The sequence below is a fragment of the Callorhinchus milii genome, unplaced genomic scaffold (genome assembly GCF_018977255.1).
Source record: "Callorhinchus milii isolate IMCB2004 unplaced genomic scaffold, IMCB_Cmil_1.0 Scaffold22, whole genome shotgun sequence".
NCBI lineage: Eukaryota > Metazoa > Chordata > Chondrichthyes > Chimaeriformes > Callorhinchidae > Callorhinchus > Callorhinchus milii.
The window spans coordinates 4980255-5003537 of NW_024704763.1; the positions used below are offsets into that span (position 1 = coordinate 4980255).

The 23283-nt window shown below is 45.1% G+C and overlaps 1 protein-coding gene across 1 annotated transcript in view; it reads left to right on the forward strand.

The window, feature by feature from the left end:
* lingo1a (leucine rich repeat and Ig domain containing 1a) overlaps positions 1-22260 on the forward strand; it is a 111577-nt gene extending 89317 nt beyond the window's left edge. The window contains exon 3 of the mRNA XM_007908673.2: positions 20407-22260. Coding sequence (XP_007906864.2) covers positions 20419-22260 — 1842 coding nt within the window. The 5' untranslated portion in view covers positions 20407-20418. The remainder of the gene's footprint in view (positions 1-20406) is intronic.
* Positions 22261-23283: the final 1023 nt, after the last annotated feature.

Sequence of the window (23283 nt, forward strand, 5' to 3'; positions counted from 1 at the left end):
GGGAGAAATCTACACTCATTTCCACAACCTCCAGACATCATGCACCTGACCTCACGCACCTGACTTCACACACCTGTCCGGACACCTTGCAATCTCAAGGTGGGGCCAGACTTTGCTCAATCAGGAAGCCATTTTGTAAATTTATTTTCCTCCGGATAATGGAAGCAGAGGCTGGGAAATATACCTCAATATTCAGGCCACTTTGCTCCCGACATTTTCCCCGGTACATAGCTGTGTCATATTCCAACACTTCTCCCAGTTCCGCTGGTGTGGTCAGGATGGCAGAGATACCAGGAATACCGATTTCCCCCCTGCCAGGTCCAAGCACGCCACAATGACATTATCACATACCCACACGGAAATGCGACCAGGTGTGATCTCCTTGTTGGGGCACAGGGTTACAGGGTCACTGAGGGAGAGCACTGACTGTGGGATTGGACTGCACAGAATGACTACACTGTGCTCCAGTGATCTGCATTGGCAGGGATAGTTTTACCAACAGCCACAGGAGTTCTTGCCTGTGAGGAATGTTGGGTTAGAGCAGGAAAGGTGCTTGGCATCAATGCCCCAGGTCCGTACAGCCTAGCGCTCACTGTCTGGGCAGGAAGAGTGGCCGCTTTTGGATGACGTACCAGAGGGTGGCTCATGCATATGAAACCATCCCCCAGTATAATTCGGCGCCAGAGGAGAAGAAGGAAGAGGGGAGGAAAACACCCAGTAATAGATGGTGTGTCTCACCAAGTGTTTTACGCATTCACAAACGCGACGAATTAATTTCCTGAGACTTGATTGCACGACTGAGAACAGCACGCTTCCCGCAAGACCACAAGTGAGGAAACAAGACATCAACAGACTCCTGGTGAAGCATCGTCACCTAATTGGCCTCCACTGAATCCAGATCATACTCAGTGGAGATTTCAGGTCCATAACCTAAAGGTCCAGTTCATTCTGTCTATTACATGATCTCTAATCCTATCAACCACGGTCTAGTTATTACCCACTACTTTGTCTCCTGGTCACTAATGGAGTTATAACAGGACTCAAACTGCGTTCCACAGGAATTACTCTTTGTATTATACTATTCACTCTTATGGTCACTTTTGCCATTTACTCGTCTCTCGCTGTTCTTTCCTGATTGTTTCATTCCCTACTGTTTTTTCTTTCCTCTTCTGCTCTTGTGTTCTATTTCTCCTGCTCTCGGTGCCTGGTTTGCTCTCAGAATACTCAGTCGGCAAAGAATCGCTTGAAACATGGAGAATTCATTTTCTTTCAAATTTTCAGTCCTTTATTCAATAGATACCTGATATTAAGTTCAGTATTGGGCTACCATTCTGAGGATGGATACACTAAGCTCGGAGGACTGCCAGAGTCACTTTTACTAGATTAATATAGTAAATCCAAATAACACCAGCTGTCAATGTAGGATGTGGGGAAGGTACAGTAAAAGTGACCATTTTTGTCACAATTTTCTAAATCATCTAAAGGGGAATTGTGTGCGAGTGACTTTTGCATAGAGAGAAGGTAAAAATAAAGAACTTGTGTTTTTATAACATCATGTCACAAAACGTCTCGAAGCCCCTCACAGTCATTACTCTCAAGTGCATTTTATAGACAAGCATGACTGCCATTTTGCACACAGCATGATCCCACCACCATCAGCCATGAAGTGAATGACCAATTAAACTCCAGGTTGCTTGGCCAGGATATTCTTCTCTTTCGTAATAACGTTGCAAGTTCCTTAACGTTCATCTGAACAGGCAGGCGGGAATTCAGATTAAAAACTCATCCAAAAGATGGCACCTCCAACATTGTAGGACTCCCTCACTGTTCCCAATAGTGAAGGCTTACGGTTCTCGCCTGGAAGTCACAAGGTTGTGGGTTCAAGCTTCACATCGGGAATTGAGTCTCATAGTCCAGACTGACACTGCAGGGCAGTGTTAGGGGATTCCTCCAATGCCGTAGGTGCTGCCCTTCAGATGAGACGTTAAAATAAAAGTTACATCTACCTTTAACATCAGGTGGATGTTAAAGATCCCATGGCACTATTTAAAACAAGAAGGGAGTTTCTCCTAGTGCCCTGGCCAACAATCCCCCAGATAAATTGGCTGATCATTTGGCTGTTCGTGGGACGTGCAGAAATTGGTTGCGGCATTTGCTTGCAAAAGGACAGTCACTGCGTTTTACAGCAATACCTGTGAAGCACTTTTCAAAGTTATAGGTGCTGTATCAAATTTAAGGATTGCTTTTATTATTGTGCCAGAGCGTAAGCCTGGACTGTGAGCTTAATTTATCCAATCGGAGCTCTTTGTTTCTGAGCCGAGGGGACTTGGAAAAACTGCTCAGTAGAAATGGGCAGATTCCTGGGATAGACCAACAACATCAGAGAGAGGTGGCAGAGGAGGTGAAGGTTGTGGGGGGCGGGCGGGGGAGAAGGGTTTGGAGATCCTAATTAGGTCTCGGCAGCTTTTGTGCCTTTGAACCTGAGATCACAGGCCAATTCTAGCCAGTGTGAAAGTGCTTCTGCTTTCTGTGGCTTCCCAGCCGTGACGTGCGATCAAACAGCTTGCTCCCTTTGAGGAATGTGCATCAAAGTCTCGACCGAGCAGTCCTCGCCACGGTGTCTCTCGACGCACGTCACCACTGGACCCTCAAGGAGAACAGGATGTTGCAACCCCTGAAACAATTGAATAGAATGGAGTGGCTCAGGTGTTGCCCCATTGTAGAGCTGTACAGTTAATGCCGGGTTAGCTGGTCTCAGCGGGGCCTTTGTGGCTCTGTCGCAACTGGCCTCATTACAGACAGAATACCCACAGGTGACCTGAATATTCGTTGAAGCCCCTCTATTCCTTCCGCCCCAAACCCACCCCTCCGTCAGACACTAACTGTCTCGGCTAACAAACCAGGAGTGGCCATTTGGGTGAGATGGCGGAGACTGACTGTGAAAGTTCCTCCAGCGGCAGTCAGCTCTGCTTGGAGAGGAAGGACGGGGTGCGTGATTGCCTTTATTTCAGGGGGACTGAAGGTCCCTGCTATGAGGGTGTGAAGGATGGGATATTCCAGGTATGGGAGACAATGGGTTAACGATCCAGCATTTGAAGCTCCTGAATATTCACCACTTGACCATCGGCGATTAAGCATCGGTGATGTGTACCTGGAGCCTGAGTGTCTGCACAATATAGCTTCCATCCATCACTGGAGGAAGTAATAACAGAACATTCCCAGCGCAGGGACAAAACCTCCGCAATTCTACTCCGATCATCCCGACAGTGTGGCCCAATTCGGCCTGAGGTTTTTGCACATGATTTTATCGCTCCAGAAAGGGAGCACATGCCTCTTCCTCAATTCAGCCTCTGTGTGCGAGGGGATTGCACACCAGTCAGGTGAGAGTGAAATGGTATTCTCTGTCTGCAGGGCTCAATAGCAATGAGTTTCTAGCAGTTCCTACATGGCCTGGCTCAACAGCACAAAACTGTCCACATTCTGGCACTGATTACCAGCAAATTGCCCGTCTCACTCCGAGGAAGCACGGGATGGCTTCGCCTTCGATGTCAGCTCTTCTTATCATTGTGAAGCAGAATTCACCAAGTATCGGATTGTTCGCCCACTAATAGCGAACGTGAGCTGGGTTTAGATCGCCACGAGACAGGTTTGTTTTGCCCGACTCATGATGTATTGTTGCAGAAAAGGTAGTAATGATAATAGTCCCTCTGTGTGAGGAAATGTAACGCCTTTTGCTTAGGATAGCCATCTTAAAGGACTTCGCCATGACAATGCGGATCACCGAGCAGGGAGAGAAAGGGAGGAGTTTAAGGACATTAATCAAAGACACAAACAAAGCAAGGCATTTTTAAGAGGGATTTGAAATCAGGGGGTGTAATAATAATAATAATATTCCTTGCATTTGATTCACATCTTCCAGACGTCTCAAAGCGCTTCACAGAATATGCTGTAAAGTGAATTGACCGTATATTTGTGGGCAAAATGCGGCAGTCAATTGCGTACAGCAGTGTCCCACAAACAGTCGGGGGATTGAAAATGACCAATTTATTATTGTTTATTATTATTATTAGGCATGTGGAGTAAGTAAATTTGCTTAAGTAAGTTTAAGTAAGTAAACTTGCTTAAGTAAGGCAAACAACAACAACAAATTACATTTGTATAACGTCCATCACATTGGAAGAACGTCCCAAGGTGCGGGAAAAGGGATTTAGATGAGCGTGGACGCACTAGTACCTGAAGCCTTAGCCACCTTCTCACTCTCAGAATTGCTTCTCTCCTGAAGACAGTTCTTTGGGCATTGAGCGGTCTCAGATACCTCACCCATTCTGGATATCTCTGGAGTGGTGGACTAGAGGAAGCCAAGACTCACCAGCTGGACTGTGAAGTTGTTGAGTACTGTTCTGCAGTCGTGCTTCTCATTAGCAGACTCAGGCTCTTTGTGTTCTGTGTCACATGTAAATGGAACAAACAGCACTACAACTTGATTCCAGAAACTGTCTCATTTCATCCAAGATGCAGTTCACAACTCATGCCTCTCTCCAAGCTCCTCTCCTTTGCCTCTATAATTTGATCTGCATCTGTCAACCTGATCTCTCGCTGTACTTTGCCTTGTCCTTGCTGATTGTTGGCTGCTACTTGTCTCATCAGATTTGTATCTGCCTGTCTGAATATTTGATCTGATCCCTATCAATGTGATCTCATATCTATTGATATGTCAAATCTCTACACCATATGTATATATGTATGTCTTCCTGCCTCATTTCATCTGCCTTTATGTCAGCTTTCATTGCCCTTTCATAGTGAGGCAGAAATTCCAACCGGCTCCAAATAAAATCAAGGCTTAACACGGATTGAGAATGTGAGACAGAAGTGCTGAAATGACAGAGCAACAGAATGATAGGATGAGAATATGGGTAGAAATAATCAGAGTTGTACAATAACAACATTGGTAGGATGTTTTCTCTTTCCTTCCTCTTTCACAATATTGAAATCAATCTGGTCTTCTCAAACTCCTTCTTTCACCAGACCTCAGTAATGTGGCACTCAGTCCTCTCCTTCCTCAGTCTCCTCTTCCTCTTACACTCCACAGGCTTCTAATCCAAGCTTGGCATCACCTTCTTAACCAATCTGGTGCTCCTCACTCATTCACAGCCGTTGTTTCTTCTTTGGGGTTTAGGTACCAGTGTTGGTGTAAAAGATGTGTGGGATGACTAACTGTTTTAGCATTAAAAGACTCACTGGGTTAGTCTGTTCCTTGTCAAGTACTAACACAGTGAATGTGTGCCACGGTATGGAAAGCTGAAAGTGCATTCATAGGAACAGGAGGAGGTCACTCAGCCATAGAGCCAGTTACACCATTTTATTAGATCACGCTAGATCTTTTAATTCCATTTCCCCAGCTTTTTCCTCATATTTCTTAATACCTTTACTTCCCAAATATCTATCTGTCTATCTCCCTTTTACATTTCCCAATTGATTCTGCCTCTGCAGCCTAACTCATTCCATATTCTCACCACTCTCTGAGTGAAGATAGGTTTTCTGATCTCATTTATAACTGCCTAGGATCAATTTTAACATTATGTCTCAAAGTTTTGGATCCCTCTACCAGAGGGAAGAATATTTCACTATTTAACCCATCAGTTCCTGTAATTATTTTAAACATTTCAATGAAATCATCTCTTCAATTCTAAGGAAAATAACCCAAGTCTATTCAGTTTCTCAAGTAGCTAAATACCTTCATCCCAGGTTTTGATCTATCCCTGCTCAATGTTCAGACATTTCTGTTTGGTTTGTAATAATCTCAGTGAAGCAAGTGTCTCTGCTATTAACAGGTCTAATTTTCCAGATTTCTTAACAGATTTCTTAATTAGATTTGGAGTTTTTTAATTAATCCAATCCACTCCTGGGCACGTTCAATGATGCAGAAGTTTAATAAACATTGCGCATTTCTTATTAAGAAATCTGTTAAGAAATATTGCAAATTAGTCCAGAAAGAAAGAAAAGGAAGGAAGGAAGGAAGGAAGGAAGGAAGGAAAGAAAGAAAGAAAAGGGTTAAATCCCGAAATAACGCCTGTATTGAAGATATTTTGCTCAGCCTGAGCAATGCCAGTCACAGCAGCAGATTAGCTGGTGTGCATAGAGGAGCACAATATAATCAGAGCACCCACTGCCAAGCAAGCAACGGCAGTGGTTGTTATGGCAACCGTTAGAGATGAAAATTTGCTCCGAGCTGCTATGGAGCCTGATTTTGAGGTGTGAAAACTGGAATCCTGGCAGCTGGGCGCCTCACGAGGAAACAGCAGCCACGAAGGAGGAGACCAACATCATGTCTGTGTGACAGAAGCTGCCTTTGAAGAGCCTCCCAGAGCCATTGATCCAGGGTCTTTAAATGGAAAGGACTCGGGTGGGGTATGGGCTGGGGGTGGGGAAATGGCGGGGGGGTGCGCAAAGGGGGACAGAGAGAGTTTCTAACTATATATGTATGTATATATATATATATATATAGGGTATCAAGGAACGTGGAGTAAGGCCAGGTAATTGGAGTTGAGGTACAGATCAGCCATGATCTAATAGAATGTCGGAACAGGCTCAAGGGGCAAATTGCCCACTCCTGTTCCTATTTTCCTATGTCCCCTGAGGCCACATTGGAAAACCAATCTTTTAAACGATAAATAGACATAATGTAAAAGAGGCGGGAGGTAAATAATGACCATTATAATACATTAGCTAGTGTGTAATCTTCTTCACGTGTCCCTGCTCTGTAAGTACATTCTGTCCACAGTGTCCATAATCTTAACTTGTGTTGGCAAGATCACAAGATTGGGTTGGGTGAAGAAGGTTCTTCGGTCCATCCGAACTCATCCTTCCAGAACACCCAACTTACCATCCGCCCATCACAGCATCAAGCTACTTTATAAAATATCCAGTGTCCTGTCCTCAACCATACTTGCTGACAACCTGTTCCAGTTGTTGATTACCCACTGAGTAAAAAAAATACTCCTGGTACCTGTCCTGAAATTGTCTTTACAACGCTAAACCTATGGCCTCTTGTTCTGCTGTCTTGTTGCATCCTAAATTATTGATCTGCGATTACTTTTTCAATCCATTTAACATTTTATACGCCTGTTAAGCGGAGCAGAGAAGATTGAGGGCTGATAAGTCACAGATGTTTAAGATAGTGAATGGTTTGAGAGGCTGAATGTTGAGGAATTATGTCCCATGGCAAGTGATTAGAGGATAAGTGGGCATGAACGTAAAATTATAACTAAAAGCGTGAAAGGGCAGGTCAGGAAGGTTTACAAAGAATGTACAGCATGGAAACAGGCCATTTGGCTCGACCAGTCTGTGCCAGTATTTATACTCCACACAAGTCTAACCTGCTCTCCCTCATGTGAAGGTCTAGCTTCCTATTGAATGCATTCACACTATCTGATTCAATGACTGCTTCAGGAAGCGGGTTCCACAATCACTACCCTCTGCATGAAGTCGTGCCTAATAAATTCTCTTATTAGGAAGAATGTGGAACGAATTGCCGGGGGTGGCTATTGGAGAAGAATTGCCGAGGCATTTACTAGAACATTAGACAAACACACCAAAGGGGACCTCCTTCCAACATGAAAGGCGCTGTACAAATGTAATTTTGTTGCTGCTGTTGTTGTTATTAGGGTGTACAGGGAAAGAGCATGGAATTGGGACAAGGGTACAAGCATTGAATGGTCACTGTGCTGTAGATTTCTATGGTGAACCCAGTTTTTCTGAAGTGAATCCGATTGTTTTGTGTGCTTGTGGGTCTTATAAAATCAATTACTCATGCTGGGTGTCAGCCTGACTCAATTAATTGGTAGCACTCTTGCGCCTGGGTTAGAAGATGGTCGGGTCTCAGCACGCAGTCTAGCCTGGCACTCCAGCGCAGTCCTGGGGGGGAACGCCGAATTGTAAGAGTTGCCATCCCTTTGATGAGACATTAAACCATGATCCTATCTACCTCTTCACAGGAATGTTAAAGATTCCGTGACACTACAGTATTGGCAAACAGAGGTCTTTCCTCCTGGTGTCCTTGCTAGCAGCCCTGCAGATGAACTGATCATTCCCCACATGGCTGTGCACGGGAGATTTCTATTTCAAATGGCTGTCGCATTTGTCTACAAAGACAATTACTTCCCTTGAGAGCAGTTAACTGTGAAACACTTTTAAGAGATTTTGATGTAATATAACAACAACTTTCATTTATGTAGCGCCCTTCATGCGTGGTAGCGCCCCAGAGCGATTTAAGCCCTTCAAGTAATAAGATGCAATAGAAATGTAAGTTCTTTCTTTCTTCAAAGTCAGCTTTCCTGAAATACTGAAGTAAGTAATAAAACCTCGCTTTTTGGTTTGAGGAGTGGAATGATTATTGATCACTGCTGGGCAAGTATTGCATTGATCGGAGTCTTGTGGTGTTGGTGTGAGATACAAGCACTTTCTGATTGGGTCCTGTAGCACTGAATCACGCAATGTGTGAAGATGTCCATTCCTCACAGAGTGCAACCTCGCCTGGCAGGAAGCTCACAGTGAGCAGGACAATCCGATATCCCAGTGTGAGAGAGACATTATTACAGGACCATCTACTCTGGCTCTTTGAAGAACTGAGATCCGAAATTTCTCATGATCTTAACCTTGAGATGGATTTTGTAGAGTTTCTGAACGTTCTTAAATTCAGCCTTCACTTGGAGGTGCCGTCCTTTAGCTGAGACAGTAAATCGAGGGACAGTCTACCTGTTCAAGTGGCGTTAAAGATCCCAAAGCACAATTGAGAAAAGGAAAGGAGTTTAACTCAGCGTTTGTGAGAACTTTCTATGTGCAAATTGAATGTCATGTTTCCCTATAAATACAGTCACTAGACAAGCAAGCAATTACCTGTGATGTGCTTTGAGACACTGTGTCATTGTAGGCACTATTAATGCAGAATATTAAGGATTATTACTGTCTTTCCTCGAGTGTCTGTGAGGCCGTCTCTTTCTGTGAGTGTCTGTAGTAATCGTTCAGTCTGTGTAATGCTCTTGTTACTCAGTGTAAGACTCTCAAAGTCTGTGTCAGACTTTTCCAATCTCTCTAAGGCTCTGCTGTCTCTAATACCCTTTTCATGCAGCTATTTGATGGCACAACCAGTACTGTAGCGATTAGGAGCAGGAAACAGGATTTATATTTTCCACTCGTTCTCGGGGAGGAGGGGGGAGGAGGCACATGCACAAAGCTTGCCTAGCCCACAATTAAGTGCTCTGGCACGCTGGCCTGAGTGAGGGGCGCTATATAAATGCAAGTTGTTGTTGTTGTAAATACACTTCATGTTCTTGTTTTATTAAAGAGCACAGAACTGAGATTCCAGACCGCATTCTGTGTATGTGTTATAGACAGTATTGGCCACCCGGGGAATTTCAATTGTGTATTGGCAGAACAGTTACACAGAACTATTTTGCCAATGGAATTCCAGCTCTCGAAGTAAGACGGTAAAAGGAAGTTTGGGAAAAAGAGAGCCTCTTAAATGAGAGATGGCTGTTTTGTCCCTCTCCGACTCCCAAAGACCAGGCTGGTAGGAGCTGAATAAATATTTCTAAATACTCCTAAATGGTCCTTCCTCCTCCTCCCTAGTCATTGCTTAAACCCCATCAACTTCCTTACCTCCTGGCCTTGTTTATTCCCCCAAGACTCTGCTTACTCATCCTTCAAGTCCTGTCTCCCTGTTCAGGTACACTTTAAATATCCCCTGACATTATTATGAGCAGTAGTGTCCCACAAACCGTCATGGATTGAATGACCAAGGAGTAATTAATTATTTGTGAGGTACTTTTAAATATTTGGATATGAAAAGGAGGTATAAAAATACAACATTGTGATATTATATGAGAGGAACCGGTGGGATATGAACCCACAAACCTGGTCACCAGCTTTCTGAGTCACTGGGATCTTTTGTTCCACATGATAATATTGTTCTTTCTAAAATCCACTTAAACTGGGATAAATATTGACTTTCAGCGGTTCTGCTTTGATTTATTTACTTTCTCAGATTTGAAAGAGGTCAGGTTTGTAGGACCATCTCAATTTGGAAGAGAAGTGACAGGAGCAGATAACTATTAACTGAGTCAATATCTGTTCAAATTTTCTGTCTCGCTGACTGCAGATTCACAGAAGAGCAAGCGCACAAACACCGGAGACCCCAAATTCACTGACATTCAGCCTGTCAAACCATCTTCTCTTTAAATTTACCATGCCACAGAATTGAGGCATCGTGAACTTAATTTCAAAAAATATCAAATTAATTTCAATCATCTTTTAAAAGTTGTTTTCCTACAGTTCTTAAAAGGAACCAGCTTCCAAATGAAGACCAAATTTAGAATGTTGCACAATCTTACATTTTAAGGCAAAATAGTCTTAAAGGATAAGACCACAATGATCTTCAGGTCTCTGATTCTGGTCTTTACATACCAGCGGAATTATTGAGAGGTCTCTATTATTTTACTTTTTTTGATGGTAAATCAAGTAAATCTGATACTTACTATTAGCTTAGCTATCGTTCTTTGGATGAGATGTTAAACTGAGGTCACATCTGCCTGTCGTTAAAGATTCCATGGTGCTATTTGAAAAGAAAAGGGAGTTTCTCCTGGCTGACAATCCCCAGATAAAAATTGGTCATTCCCTTCATGGTTGTTTGTAAGGCATTGCTGTAGTCAAATTATCTGTTGCATTCCTCTACAAAATATACAGTCATTACACTTTCCAGCAAAATCCTGTGAAACTCTGCCACGTGACCTTACATTTGATGTAGTGAAAAGCAGTACATCAGTTGTAAGGATTATTATTTATTTATGAGGGCAGTGAAAGAGATTTCTGTGAGCAGTGAGAGAAGAGGAAGGGACATCCAGTTAAGACCTTGGGCTGTACTTGGGTTATCATTGAAAATGAAGTGGAGGATTGTCTAAGCTGATCAAAGCTGGTTCCCATTGTGGCGTTACAGGCTAAGACTAGGTAGAATTTTGGCTCTTGGGACTCTGCACAGTTCATGTGTGCCAATATTAACAGTTGGCTTTTTTCTTACTGGACTATGTGCCTGCAGCTGAGTTTCGACCACATTACAAGTTGGGCAAGAGCATCATCCTTGAACTGGCGAAGGGTCATGGACTTGAAACATTTACTCACTTTCCTTTCTCCATAGATGCTGCCTGACCTGCTGAGCTTTCCCAGCTCTCTCTGTTTTTGGTTCAGATTCTAGCATCTGCAGTATTGTTTTGCATTATCCTTGAGTAAGGTCTGCACGCACTGCTTCTGTGATAAAAGATCTGAAAGTTTGCATCTTTGCCTGTTTTCTTATTCAAATTTCAGGTGTATAGAGTGAGTGGGAAGCGTTAGTGCAACAGGCTTCTGTACAATGGGTGTGAATGGGAAGAAATTGGGTCCATGGACATCCTATACAGTGGGAGTGAATGGAAAAAGATTTGGTCCATTGGGATTCTGTACAGTGGAAGTAAATGTGACTTTACAGAACAGTGTAATGTTTCCCTACCGTGCAGTGTGTTCCTTTTCAATTGATTGACATACAGTCAGTTCACTTTATAGTATATATTGTGAAGCGCTTTGAGATGTCTCGAAGACATGATAAGGCACTGTATCAAATGCAAGGATTATTATTATTATTATGCTCTGTACCCAGGACGTCAATTATGGGGCAGTCCTAGCCAGACACTGCTTGCTGCATGAGGGGTTGTCTTTTCTGTGAGACTTGTTTTTTTGTCCCATTATGGTCGTGTTTACTTTAATTGCGTCTGTTCAATGTGCGTTCGTGGTTCCACACGGATGTCAATCGATATTGACCACAGATACACGACCAGAAAGTCAAGGCAACGGCACATATCGGAGACGGAATGGTTTGAAATCTCAGCCTCTCAGGCGGAGAAGCAGTAAAGGAGCATGTTCCCCAGTGTCACCACTTACATTTATTTTATAGGTACGAGGCTGAACAAACCAATTACTGCACCGCCCTCTCCCTTACTCCCTGACCACCTGTTCTTCAGTTCCTGTGTGTAATAACCTCAAGTAAATTGTGAATTAAGAATGAGAGGAGGCTATTCAGCCCTTCAAGCCTGTCGCACTGTGTGTTAGATCATGGCAGTTCTCATTTCCCATGCCTTTTCTCCATTTTGTTTAATTTTTTTTTGCTTATGCATCTCTAGTATCTCTCTTTTAAACGTCCCAGTTTAATCTGCCTCTGAAGTTTGCTGGGGCAATGCATTATGCATTCCCACAGTTCTCTGATCTCACTTCTAACCATCCCAGCTCCAATATTAAGTGGCCTTGGATCCTTCTACAAGAGGGAAGAGTTGTCCATTCATTTCCATTCCACTCATTATTTTAAACTCTTCAATCAGATAATCCCTTAACCTCTGGAAATGTAACCCAGATTTTACCCAGCCTGTCATCATAGCTAAACCGCATCAACCCAGATATTAATCTTTTTTGTTAATCATGTTTTCACACAAAGGGTAGTGAAAATCTGGAACTCTCTCACCCCAAAAAGCTCTGGAAGCTGGATCCATTAAAATTTTCAAGTTTGAGGTGGATACATTTTTGTTAGATCAAGGGATATGGGGCATAGGCAGGTAATTGGAGTTGAAGTACAGATCAGACATGATGTAACAGAATGGCGGAACAGGCTCGAGGGGCCGAATGGCCTTCTCCTGTTCCTATGTTCCTATAATCTAGTTGGAATGTCACAGGACAGCCTCTCGGGCCGGTACATCCTTCCTAGGATTTTGCCCCAAACTAAGTTCAAATACTCCAAATAATGTCTGACTAGTGATGTGCACTCCTGCAGCACCAATTCCTTGTTTTGTTCCAGAGCCCTTCTTCTAAAGCCCAGCATTTCTTTTTTGATCGCTTTCTGTAACTGCAAATTAGATTTTAACGAATTTTGTACTTGGATCGCTAAATCCTGAGGCTTTTACAAAATAAGAGTATTACTGAGTACACCACATACCCACAAGCCGCATCTCCATATCGGGTCTGTGATGCGGAAATGAAATTGGGCTGCAGTGTCAGCAAAAAAAATATGATTAGGTTATGTAAGCAAACTCAGAAGTTAATCTGAATCAGCAACATCCCATCCCCAGCACTGTAATAAATGACCAATTAAGGTATTTTTTGAGTGTGTTTGGATGAGGAAGGAATATTGGCCAGGACACCAGGCAAAAACCCTGCTCTTGTCAATTGGTGACCTGAACTCCCAGAACAGGCAAGGGGGCAGGGGAAACCTTAGGCACGTTTCCTTACTCAATACGCCTCTGTTTACTTAGCTGTAAGTGGGAACTCAGTTGTTAGTCGATAGGCGGATGGATTGCTTTCCATGGATAATAATGGCTCAAAAACAAAACATTTGGTCACTCAGTCCACGAGTGTTTGTGGGACACTGCTGTGCTCAATTGGCTTCCACATTGTGTCCACAGATACACAGTCAATCCACTCTTCGGTATATTCTTTGAAGCGCTTTGAGATGTTCTCAACAATGCGATAAGGCTCTGTATCAAATGCAAGGATTATTAGTAGTAGTACTTGTCACCCGAAGACCGGCACTTCCGACAATGCAGAGCTGCCTCAGCACTCCGTGCTGAGTGTTGCCGTGGGTTGGTGCGGGTTCTTGGAGCAATCCACTCCTGTCTTTCCTGTCGACCTCAGTGAGCGGCTGCTGGCGGCTCAGCAAGAGATCAAACCTGATATGGATAGATGGCAGCGTCAGCACCTAGGAGAGACTCTGTTGAAAAAAGCAGAGAGGAAAAAATATTGATTGGAGCTGTTTAACTGAGTTACGTGTGGGGAGGGGAAGCTATATCAGTGGGTATGTAATACACATTAATGAACTTGGATACCACAAGACCGAGGCGGGCGGGGGATGGTGTGGATGGGAATTGTTGAAGCTTCTTGACGTGACCCAATGGCCAGGCTACAGGGTGTGAGAGGGCTTGTGTTGCTTCTCACCTTCATTCCCCAATTAATAGCCTCACGCTCTGATGCTGCCTCCTAACAGTGCCTAATTTATCTGCACATCTATCACAGGTTTCCTTATCAACGCTCATCCGCCCAGTTTGGATTCAGGGTCCAGGACCAGGCAACTCTTTGCTCTATTCTTCCCCCATCGACATGTGCTGAGCTGCCTGCAGTGACAATGATTGTCTTGGTACCATACCCAGGGAGACATAGAAGTTGAGTGTGGGTTGGAGGTGGTGGCCGGGGGGGTGGGTGGGGGGGTGCAGTGTTTGTTCAGCGCGCCTTCGGAAGTCCTCCCGACGTGAAAGGCGCTATAAAAATGTAATTTGGGGTTGTTGTCGTTGTTTTAAATGGTGCAACCAGCGCCAGTGGAGGTCAGTGTCGGGATCAGTGCAGGGCTTCAAGTTACCAGGACACACCCAAGATCTGGGAGGATTTCACATTAAAGAGTTAAATCTTCTGAGGGGAACAATAATAATAATCCTTGTATTTGATACAATCATCGTGGAGACGTCTCAAAGCGCCTCACAGAATACACTGTAAAATGGAGGGACTATATTTTGTGGGCGAAACACAGTTGGTGAATATTGGTGTGAAATGGAGACTTACAGAGCCAGAGAGTGCCTGTCTTCTCAGTGAGATGGGAAGAGTGCAGGTGGGTAACGTCAGGGTGGAAGGGTTAATACAAACTCAATTACTTGCTTTTCAAGTCCAAGGGGATCATTGGTGCCTCCCTGTAGGAATGAGCATTCAAGGAGGTCATTAGCTTACTTTGACTGTGGCACAGTTATAACCAGGATTGCTGGTCATTCCTTTCACTCGCTGCCACAGCCAGGTAAGCGTGGGTCATGTCTCCAGAGACTGACTGCAAAAAACTAGGAAGATGTAACGTGTTCTCGGGAATGATTTGGGTTTACTAATCCCTGAACAAGAAGCGTCACCTCCTGTGCACTCTACAAACCTGTGAGGAGCATGAAGGTCACTACTGTTGTCAATGAGCTGATTGAGAGGAATCTCAGGACTAATTAAGAATCACCCTATTGGTGCGAGGCCCACTGAGAGGTACTCTACCACCCCACCCACCCATCCACCCGTCCCCTGTCCGCATCGAAGGCTCCTTCCTCAGCCACAATTGTTGACCTTGAAGGCAGCAAGTTAATGAATCGAAAATTAAAACTCTGAGCTGAACTGTGTTTGCTTCACACGTCTCTCGGCCCGGCCTGCGTTAGTCAAATAACAAATGCAATTCTAATAGTTTATTGATTCCCAAAAAGCTTTGGGATGAGAACACGTCAATCTCCAAGGTAATTCCATCTGAGAAATTCAAAGGTTATTTTGCCTGAGCGAGCATGTTATAATATGTACATTTTCTCGTTTCACTTTTTGTGACTTCACACAACTTGAAAGCTATTTGGAAAGAAGCCAAATTTTTATAGCCCATTACTTATCACATCACAACCTCTCAAAGCTCTTCATTTGGCAATTACCATCAAGCGCAGTGACTTTTTGCAATAATGATACTAATCCTTGCATTTGACATAGCATCTTTCATGCCGAGAGAATGTCTAAAGAGCTTCACAATATTTACAGTAAAGTGTAGTGACTGTTTATTTGCAGGCAAACACAGAAGCCATTCACACCAACCCACAACCCAGGTAAATAAATACTTAATCACTGGAGTAAAGTCGGTGGCATTTCCCTGCCCTTAATTAACACATTATAAAACATAAGAAACTTTGTCCCATAGAATTTTACAGCCCAGACTATGATGCCTGTGGCCAAATCTCTGAAAGAACCAACCATTTAGTGCTACTCCCTGCCTTTTCCTCCCAACCTTTTACATTTCTCTTTTGTCCAAACCTGTTATTGATTCTGCTTCAACTGTCATCTGTGTTTAGGCATTCCATATCTTAAAAACTCGCTGCATTACAAAAAAATCTCCTCAGATCTCCCTTTGTTTTTTTTTGGATCAATCTTCAAGCTATGTTCTCTTGTTACCAACTTGTCGACCAGTGGAAATAACCTTTCAGTGACCTAACAAATCTCCTTTCAACCTTCTCTGAGAACAGCCCCAGTTTCTCTCAACTAAAGCCTTCATTCCTGTAGCATCCAAGTGAATCTCCTGCACCAGTTCCATGGCCTTGACATCGTTCCTAAAGTGGTGCATTTTACAACTGGACAAAAAACTCACAAATGTGGTCTAACCAATGATTTGTATACTTTCGGCATAATCTCAACACAACAACAACAATTACATTTGTATAGCGCTTTTAACATCGGGAGGACATCCCAAGGCGCTGAACAATCAGTGTTTTGGACCCGAGCTTGGGGTCGGGATCGGGGAGGGTGGGGGGCAGGACGGGGAAGGAGGGTGGTCAAAAGCACGGTCGAAGAGGAGGGTTTTGGGATGGGTCTTGAAGGAGGCAAGGGAAGGGGCGAGGCGGAGGCACAGCGGGATGGAATTCCAGAGGGTGGGGCAAGAGTGGCTAAAGGCCAGCCCGCCAATAGTGGGGCAGGCGAGGCAGGGGATGTGAAGCAGGCTGGAGCCCGCTGAGCGGAGGAAGCGGACAGATTGGTAGGGGGTTAGGAGGTCGCAAAGGTAGGGGGGAGCAAGACCATGGAGGGCTTTAAAAGTGAGGACCAGAATCTTGAACTGTATCCTCTGTGTGATGGGAAGCCAGTGGAGTCGGGTGAGGGTGATAGAGTCGCAGAGTCTAATGCGGGAGAGGACACAGGCTGCAGAGTTCCAGATGATCTGCAGCCTATGGAGGAAGGAGTTGGGGCGGCTGACAAGCAGGGAGTTTGAGTAGTTGAGTCTGGATGTTATGAATGTATGTATGAGGGTCTCGGCGGCCTGCGGTGTGAGACAGCGGTGGAGCCGAGCGAATGTTGCAGAGGAGGGAAAGGTGGAGCGGGTCATGGGACAGACATGGGGTAAGAAGGACAGTTAAGGGTCGAACAGGACACCGAGGTTCCGTATTGGCTCAGTGAGATGTAGACTGCATCCATGGAGGAAGATGCTGTCCGTGCCCGAGGTATGAATGCGCTGACAGAAGCCAAGCAGGAGAGCCTCGGTTTTGTTGACATTCAACTGCAGGAAGTCAGCTGTCATCCAGGACTTAATGACCGACAGGTAGTCCATGAGGACAGCAGGGGTCCTGGAATCGAGGGTGGAGGCAGAGAGGTAGAGATGGGTGTCATCCGCATACATGTGGAAGTTGACCTCATGTCTGCGGATGATGTCGCCAAGGAGGAGCATAAAGATATTGAAAAGGAGGGAGCCAAGGTTAGAGCCCTGAGGAACACCACACGTGACCTTGCCTCTTCCTTGTATTCCTTGTATTCCTAGAATCTCAGTAGCTTCCTTTCTTTCACAGCTGTGTGTATGTGCCTTCCTACTTTTAATGATCTATCTTTACTAACCTCCCGGTCCCCTACTTTTTCATTCCTTTTAATCTTTTAACGTTTAGTGAATATTTCATCCACTTTATTCTTTCTCTCAAAATCTATCCACCTCACACTATTATGAATCCAGATTGTACCTGCTGTCTGTCTGCCCAATTCATTGATCTGTCTACATCCCCTTGAAGTCACTGAATAATAATAATAATAATAATCTTGCATTTGACACCGCGCCTTATAATGTCTTCGAGACAACAACAACTTGAGTTTATATAGCACCCGTCACTCGGTGTACCGTTTTGGAGCGCCTCACAGAATATACTAGAAAGCAAATTGACTATATCTTCTTGGCGAATTTACATTTGTGGGAGGCCTTACACTTCACTCAGCCTCAATCTCCTTTATAATCTGGAGGATTGTTGGTCAAGACCTCCCTTTTCCACCTTGTGTCAGGGGATCTTTAATGTCCACCCGCAAACAGGCAGACAAGTGTTTCCACGCATCGCCATGATGTGCTTCCAGTTATAGTAATGAACTCGCATTTACACGATTCGAATTAAGGAATCCCATTAAGAAATATCGTAAATTAGACTCCAGTATGCGTGAGTGACTGACTGCGAGTGCGTGGCAGCAATGGCATCTGCAGCTCCTATTTGCACCAGTTTATCTCAGTGAGGGTGAAAATCCGTTTCCCTTTGTTGCAGCTTCTTAACAAACTGAGCAACATGACAGTGATCGATGAGAGGAGTAATTGGCTGTCAGCGCATTCCCCTCATTCTACCTTCTGCCTCATCTACACACACTAAAGCCCCAGCTGGCTGGACTAATGCCAGTACCAGCATTTGCCGGCTTTATTCAGTGCCAAAAATGCCGCTAAACATCGATACCACAGGAGACAGCGAATAAGCTATTTTCTGCTTGCAGGATTTAAAACCGAGTAAAAGCGAATCTCCTCTGGCCACCGGAGCCCAGCCAGCCAGCACGGTGAGGCAGGGGTGCACGAGGGGGTGTGGGCTAGCAGGAATCAGGCCCAAGGACATGTTTTTAACTCAGGCCCTCTCCAGTTCAGTATGAATTTTGGACAACTGGAGTTGGTAAGCCAGGGGTTCAGTGTGGTAATAACTTGTATTTATAAAGCACTTTCCAAATCAATATAAATATCTCAATGCATTGATATGTCAACATATACAATTGATTAGGAATGGAAGTGAAGGTTCTTAGGTACAGTAGGCAAGCACAGCAAGCAATCTGCCTCTAGGCCACCCCATAAACAGCATTCATAGATCATAGAATTAAATGGAACAGGAGGTGGCCATTCGGCCCTTCGTGTCTGTGCCGGGCTCTTTGAATAGAGCTATCCAAATCAATCCCATTCCCCCCGCTCCCTCCCCATAGCCCTGCAAACTTGTCCTCCCCAAATAACTATTTATGTTGTTCATTTGAATTTGGGGTCAAATTGTGATGAGGAAGGGGAATATAAGTGTTCTGCGACGCTGCTCCATATGAAAGACACTATATAAATGCAAGTTGTTCTTGTTGAATGTAAGTCAGGATAACTAGGAAACATACGCTATATTTCTTTGCATTATCAAGGGCAGAGCAGACCTTTTACGTCTGCCTGAATAAGAAAGGTAGAGAGAACCAGAAATGAATAGCATTCTAAAATCAAAACTCAAAATACTGCAGAGGCTGGAAATCTGAAAACAAGGACAGAAGTAGCCGGAAACACTCAGCAGGTCAGGCAGCATCGTCACCTTCGTCAGAACCCAAAACATTAACTCACTTTCCTTTCTCCATAGGTGCTGCCTGACCTGCTGAGTGTTCCCAGCGACTTCTGTTTTTGTATTCAGCATTCTAAAATATTTGATTCAGAATGTTATTATTTTATACTGGATCCTCAGAAAGACGTCTCCAGTTGCGAGAGAATGTTGGTGGGTTCAGGTGAGGAGCCGGTGGTTGGAACTGAGCTGTGTTTGCTCGTTGGATCCAACAGGCTGTCCTGTGAGTCTGTAAGCCTGGCTGCCGCTACAGGCAGCTCGGGCACAGCAGTGGAATTGAATTAGCATTCGACACAGAAGAGAGTTCTGTGCAGAGCACAGTCCACTGCAGGGCTGAGCCTTTGACTTGGTGACAGTATGTGAGTGAGTGTCTGGCGATAATATCAGAGAGCATCGGCAGCACAGGAACCCGGCTGCCCCTGTGTGGGGGGGGGGGGTGGAGATCCATTGCTCAGTTGATGTGCAAGGTGCTGCTGATTGACAGAATGCCAGTAAGTGTGCCCGCACGCGTGTATGTGTGTGTGTACCAATGAATAGAACTTGCACTTTTATAGTGCCCTTAACATCAAAACATCTCAAAGCACTCCACACAAATGTTTGCATCAGGCCTGTTAGTACATGTGTGTTTGTGCACGAGTATAGAAAGCAAATTGCGACTCTGCCAGGTTGTATGTATGCGATTTTGTCAGTGGATGTAATAGGTATGTTGTCCTGGTCAACAATCCCCCAATTCAAATCGGTCATTCACTATATGTCTGTTTGTTGGACGTTGGTGAGTGCAAGTGACATTTACATGAATACATGTACACAGCTGCTGCACTTTGCAGTAATTCCTGTAATGATGATGTGATAACGCTATATCAAATGTAAGGATTATTATTATTATGTAAAACATGCATAAAAGGATTGACAGTTACATATTTAAGAGCATCAATAGTTCCCTCTGGAATGTGGGCTGAGGCTAGACAGCCTCCGAGGAACCTCTATCCCTCAGGTCAATTCAGGAGAGGGAGAAATTAGAGGCAGGAAGAAAATCACTGAGTTTCCTCACTTTAATGCGTGTGATGTGCACACCTGGTACAAAGTGATTCTGATTTCACTTCAATGCAATTATCCGACTCCTCAAACTCCTACATTGATCAGCTGCTTCTCGTAAATGGTATGTCTAACCCAAAGCTATGTCCTTAACCGCCCCCTTCTTCTCTGTCTCTTGCAGGTAAGAGGTAGGATGGTGGCTGCAGAGGGCAGTATGCACAGCCCTGCCCTGGCCTGCTGGCAACCCATTCTGTTGCTGATCCTGGGAGTGGTGCTGTCTGGAAACGCTATGGGCTGCCCAGCTCGCTGCGAGTGCTTGGCGCAGGAGAGATCGGTGGTGTGCCATCGGAAGCGTTTCATCACCGTACCCGAGGGGATCCCCACCGAAACCAGATTGCTGGATCTCAGCAAAAACCGTATCAAGACCATTAACCAGGACGAGTTTGCTGCATACCCACTGCTCGAGGAGCTGGAGTTAAATGAAAACATTATCTCAACCATTGAGCCGGGAGCCTTCAACAACCTCTTAAATCTGAGGTCCCTGGGGCTGAGGAGCAACAGACTGAAACTCATACCTCTCGGGGTCTTCACCGCACTCAATAACATGACTCAGTTGGACATTAGTGAGAATAAGATTGTCATTCTGCTGGACCACATGTTCCAGGACCTGTACAACCTCAGGTCCCTGGAAGTGGGTGACAATGACCTGGTCTACATCTCTCACCGAGCGTTCAACGGGCTACATAGTTTGGAGCAGTTGACTTTGGAGAAGTGCAACCTGACCACCATCCCGACCGAAGCTCTGTCCCATTTGCACGGTCTCTTAGTCCTGAGGCTTCGACACTTGAACATCAATGTGATCCAGAACTACTCGTTCAAGCGTTTGTACCGCCTGAAGGTTTTGGAGGTGTCTCACTGGCCGTTTCTAGACACCCTGGCTTCCAACTGCCTCTACGGCCTGAACCTCACCTCGCTGACGATAAGTAACTGTAACCTGACGTCGGTCCCTTACGTGGCAATTCGACACTTGGTTTATCTGAAATATCTCAATATGTCCTTCAATCCCATCTTGACAATTCAAGGACATTTGTTGCAGGACCTACTCCGGCTGCAAGAGCTCCATCTGGTTGGAGGGCAGTTAACCACCATCGAGCACTATGCTTTCCAGGGACTCAACTACTTGAGGGTCCTCAATGTGTCCAGCAACTACCTGACCACATTGGAGGAGGCGGCCTTCCACTCGGTGGGCAACCTGGAGACCCTCATCATTGACAATAACCCTCTGGCCTGCGACTGCCGGCTGCTGTGGATCTTCAGGAGGCGATGGAGGCTGAACTTTAACAAGTGGCAGCCAGTGTGCGCCAGCCCAGAGATCGTTCAGGGCAAGGAGTTCAAGGACTTCCCCGATGTCCTACTGCCCAACTACTTCACGTGCAGGAAGGCTCGCATCCGGGACAAGAAGCCCCAGCGCGTCTTCGTGGACGAGGGGCACACGGTGCATTTTGTGTGCAGGGCGGACGGAGACCCACCACCGGTCATCTTATGGGTGGCACCGAGAAAGCACCATATCTCCAGCAAGACCAACGGGAGGCTGACGGTCTTTCCAGACGGCACGCTCGAGATTCGCTACGCCCAGCTGCAGGATAACGGCAGCTATCAGTGCATCGCCATGAACGCTGGGGGTAACGACAGCACCACTGCCACTCTGCACGTCCGAGGCTACTCACCAGACTGGGCTCATCAGCCAAACAAAACATTTGCGTTTATTACCAACCAGCCCAATGACAGCAATGCCAACAGCACGCGTTCCTCCTTGCCTTTCCCGTTCGACATAAAGACGCTCATCATAGCGACCACCATGGGTTTCATTTCCTTCCTGGGAGTGGTCCTCTTCTGCCTGGTCCTCCTGTTCCTCTGGAGCAGAGGCAAGGGCAATACCAAACACAACATCGAGATCGAGTACGTGCCCAGGAAATCAGACGCAGGCATCGGGACCTCCGATGCCCCGCGCAAGTTCAACATGAAAATGATCTGAGGCTCCCGAGGGTGGGAGCTGAGTTGAGTTGAGCTGAGTTGATCCTAGCTGAGCTGAGCTGGCAATAACCTGCCACGTTCAAAAGACGACAAACTAAAGAGAAATACTAAGGGAGCAATGTTCCAATGTATTCTTTACAACAAAATGCCTGACTTGGGTTTGGTGACAATCGCCCCTCCTGGACCTGTTTGAAGACTGCTCCCTTTAGTTACTTGGAATGCAAACAAAACGATTTGGATCCCAAATATAACTTCTACCATTTTTTTTCTACATGTAGGTAATGGCCATGTGCTTGCTCAGAGAAAGCTAGTGAACGCTTCCCAATCGCTCCCCCGCCCCCACATGTTCACAAGATACCCCAATTATGGAGTTTGGCAACAGTTTAAATTTAAGAAAATTTAAGATGGTTGACTTCAAATTGCCCAATCCCCCCTTCCCACCACTGTCAATCATAAGACTGTTTTTGATGTAAGGCTCCCAGTCTTTTCTGTATTATATTCTGTGTTGTGTTTCACTATATCTAGTGTTCTGGCCACCCCTAAGTAAAGCTCCTGATGCCCGCCTGAAATCCGGGCAGGGGCTTGGGGTGGTGGGGGGAATGATGAGCATTGATCGCTCTGTTAGTTGGTTGAAGACCACAATGAACTAAACGCCTTCCAGAGAACAAACAAACCTCCAACTCATTAATAACTTCAGCCCTTGAATCAAGGTGCATTGAGGCATCCGTATGGTCAATGTACAATACGGTGCCTTATCAAAACACCTCCAAACACTCTTAAGCAAATAAGTGACTCACAGTAATGATGAAAATGACATATTAGAGATATTTGGAGGACAGGCAAAGGCTGGCTTTCTAGTTATTTGTATTTATTTTTACATCGATTCTTTAGTGAGGTGGAGCTGGACACAAAGAGTATTGAGTTGAATGCTGGTGAGCCTCTGTGTGATACTGTAACTCCCTCACCATGTACTCCTCGATCTCAGGATGTCCAGCGGTTGTTACTGCAGGACTGTAACTCAGCA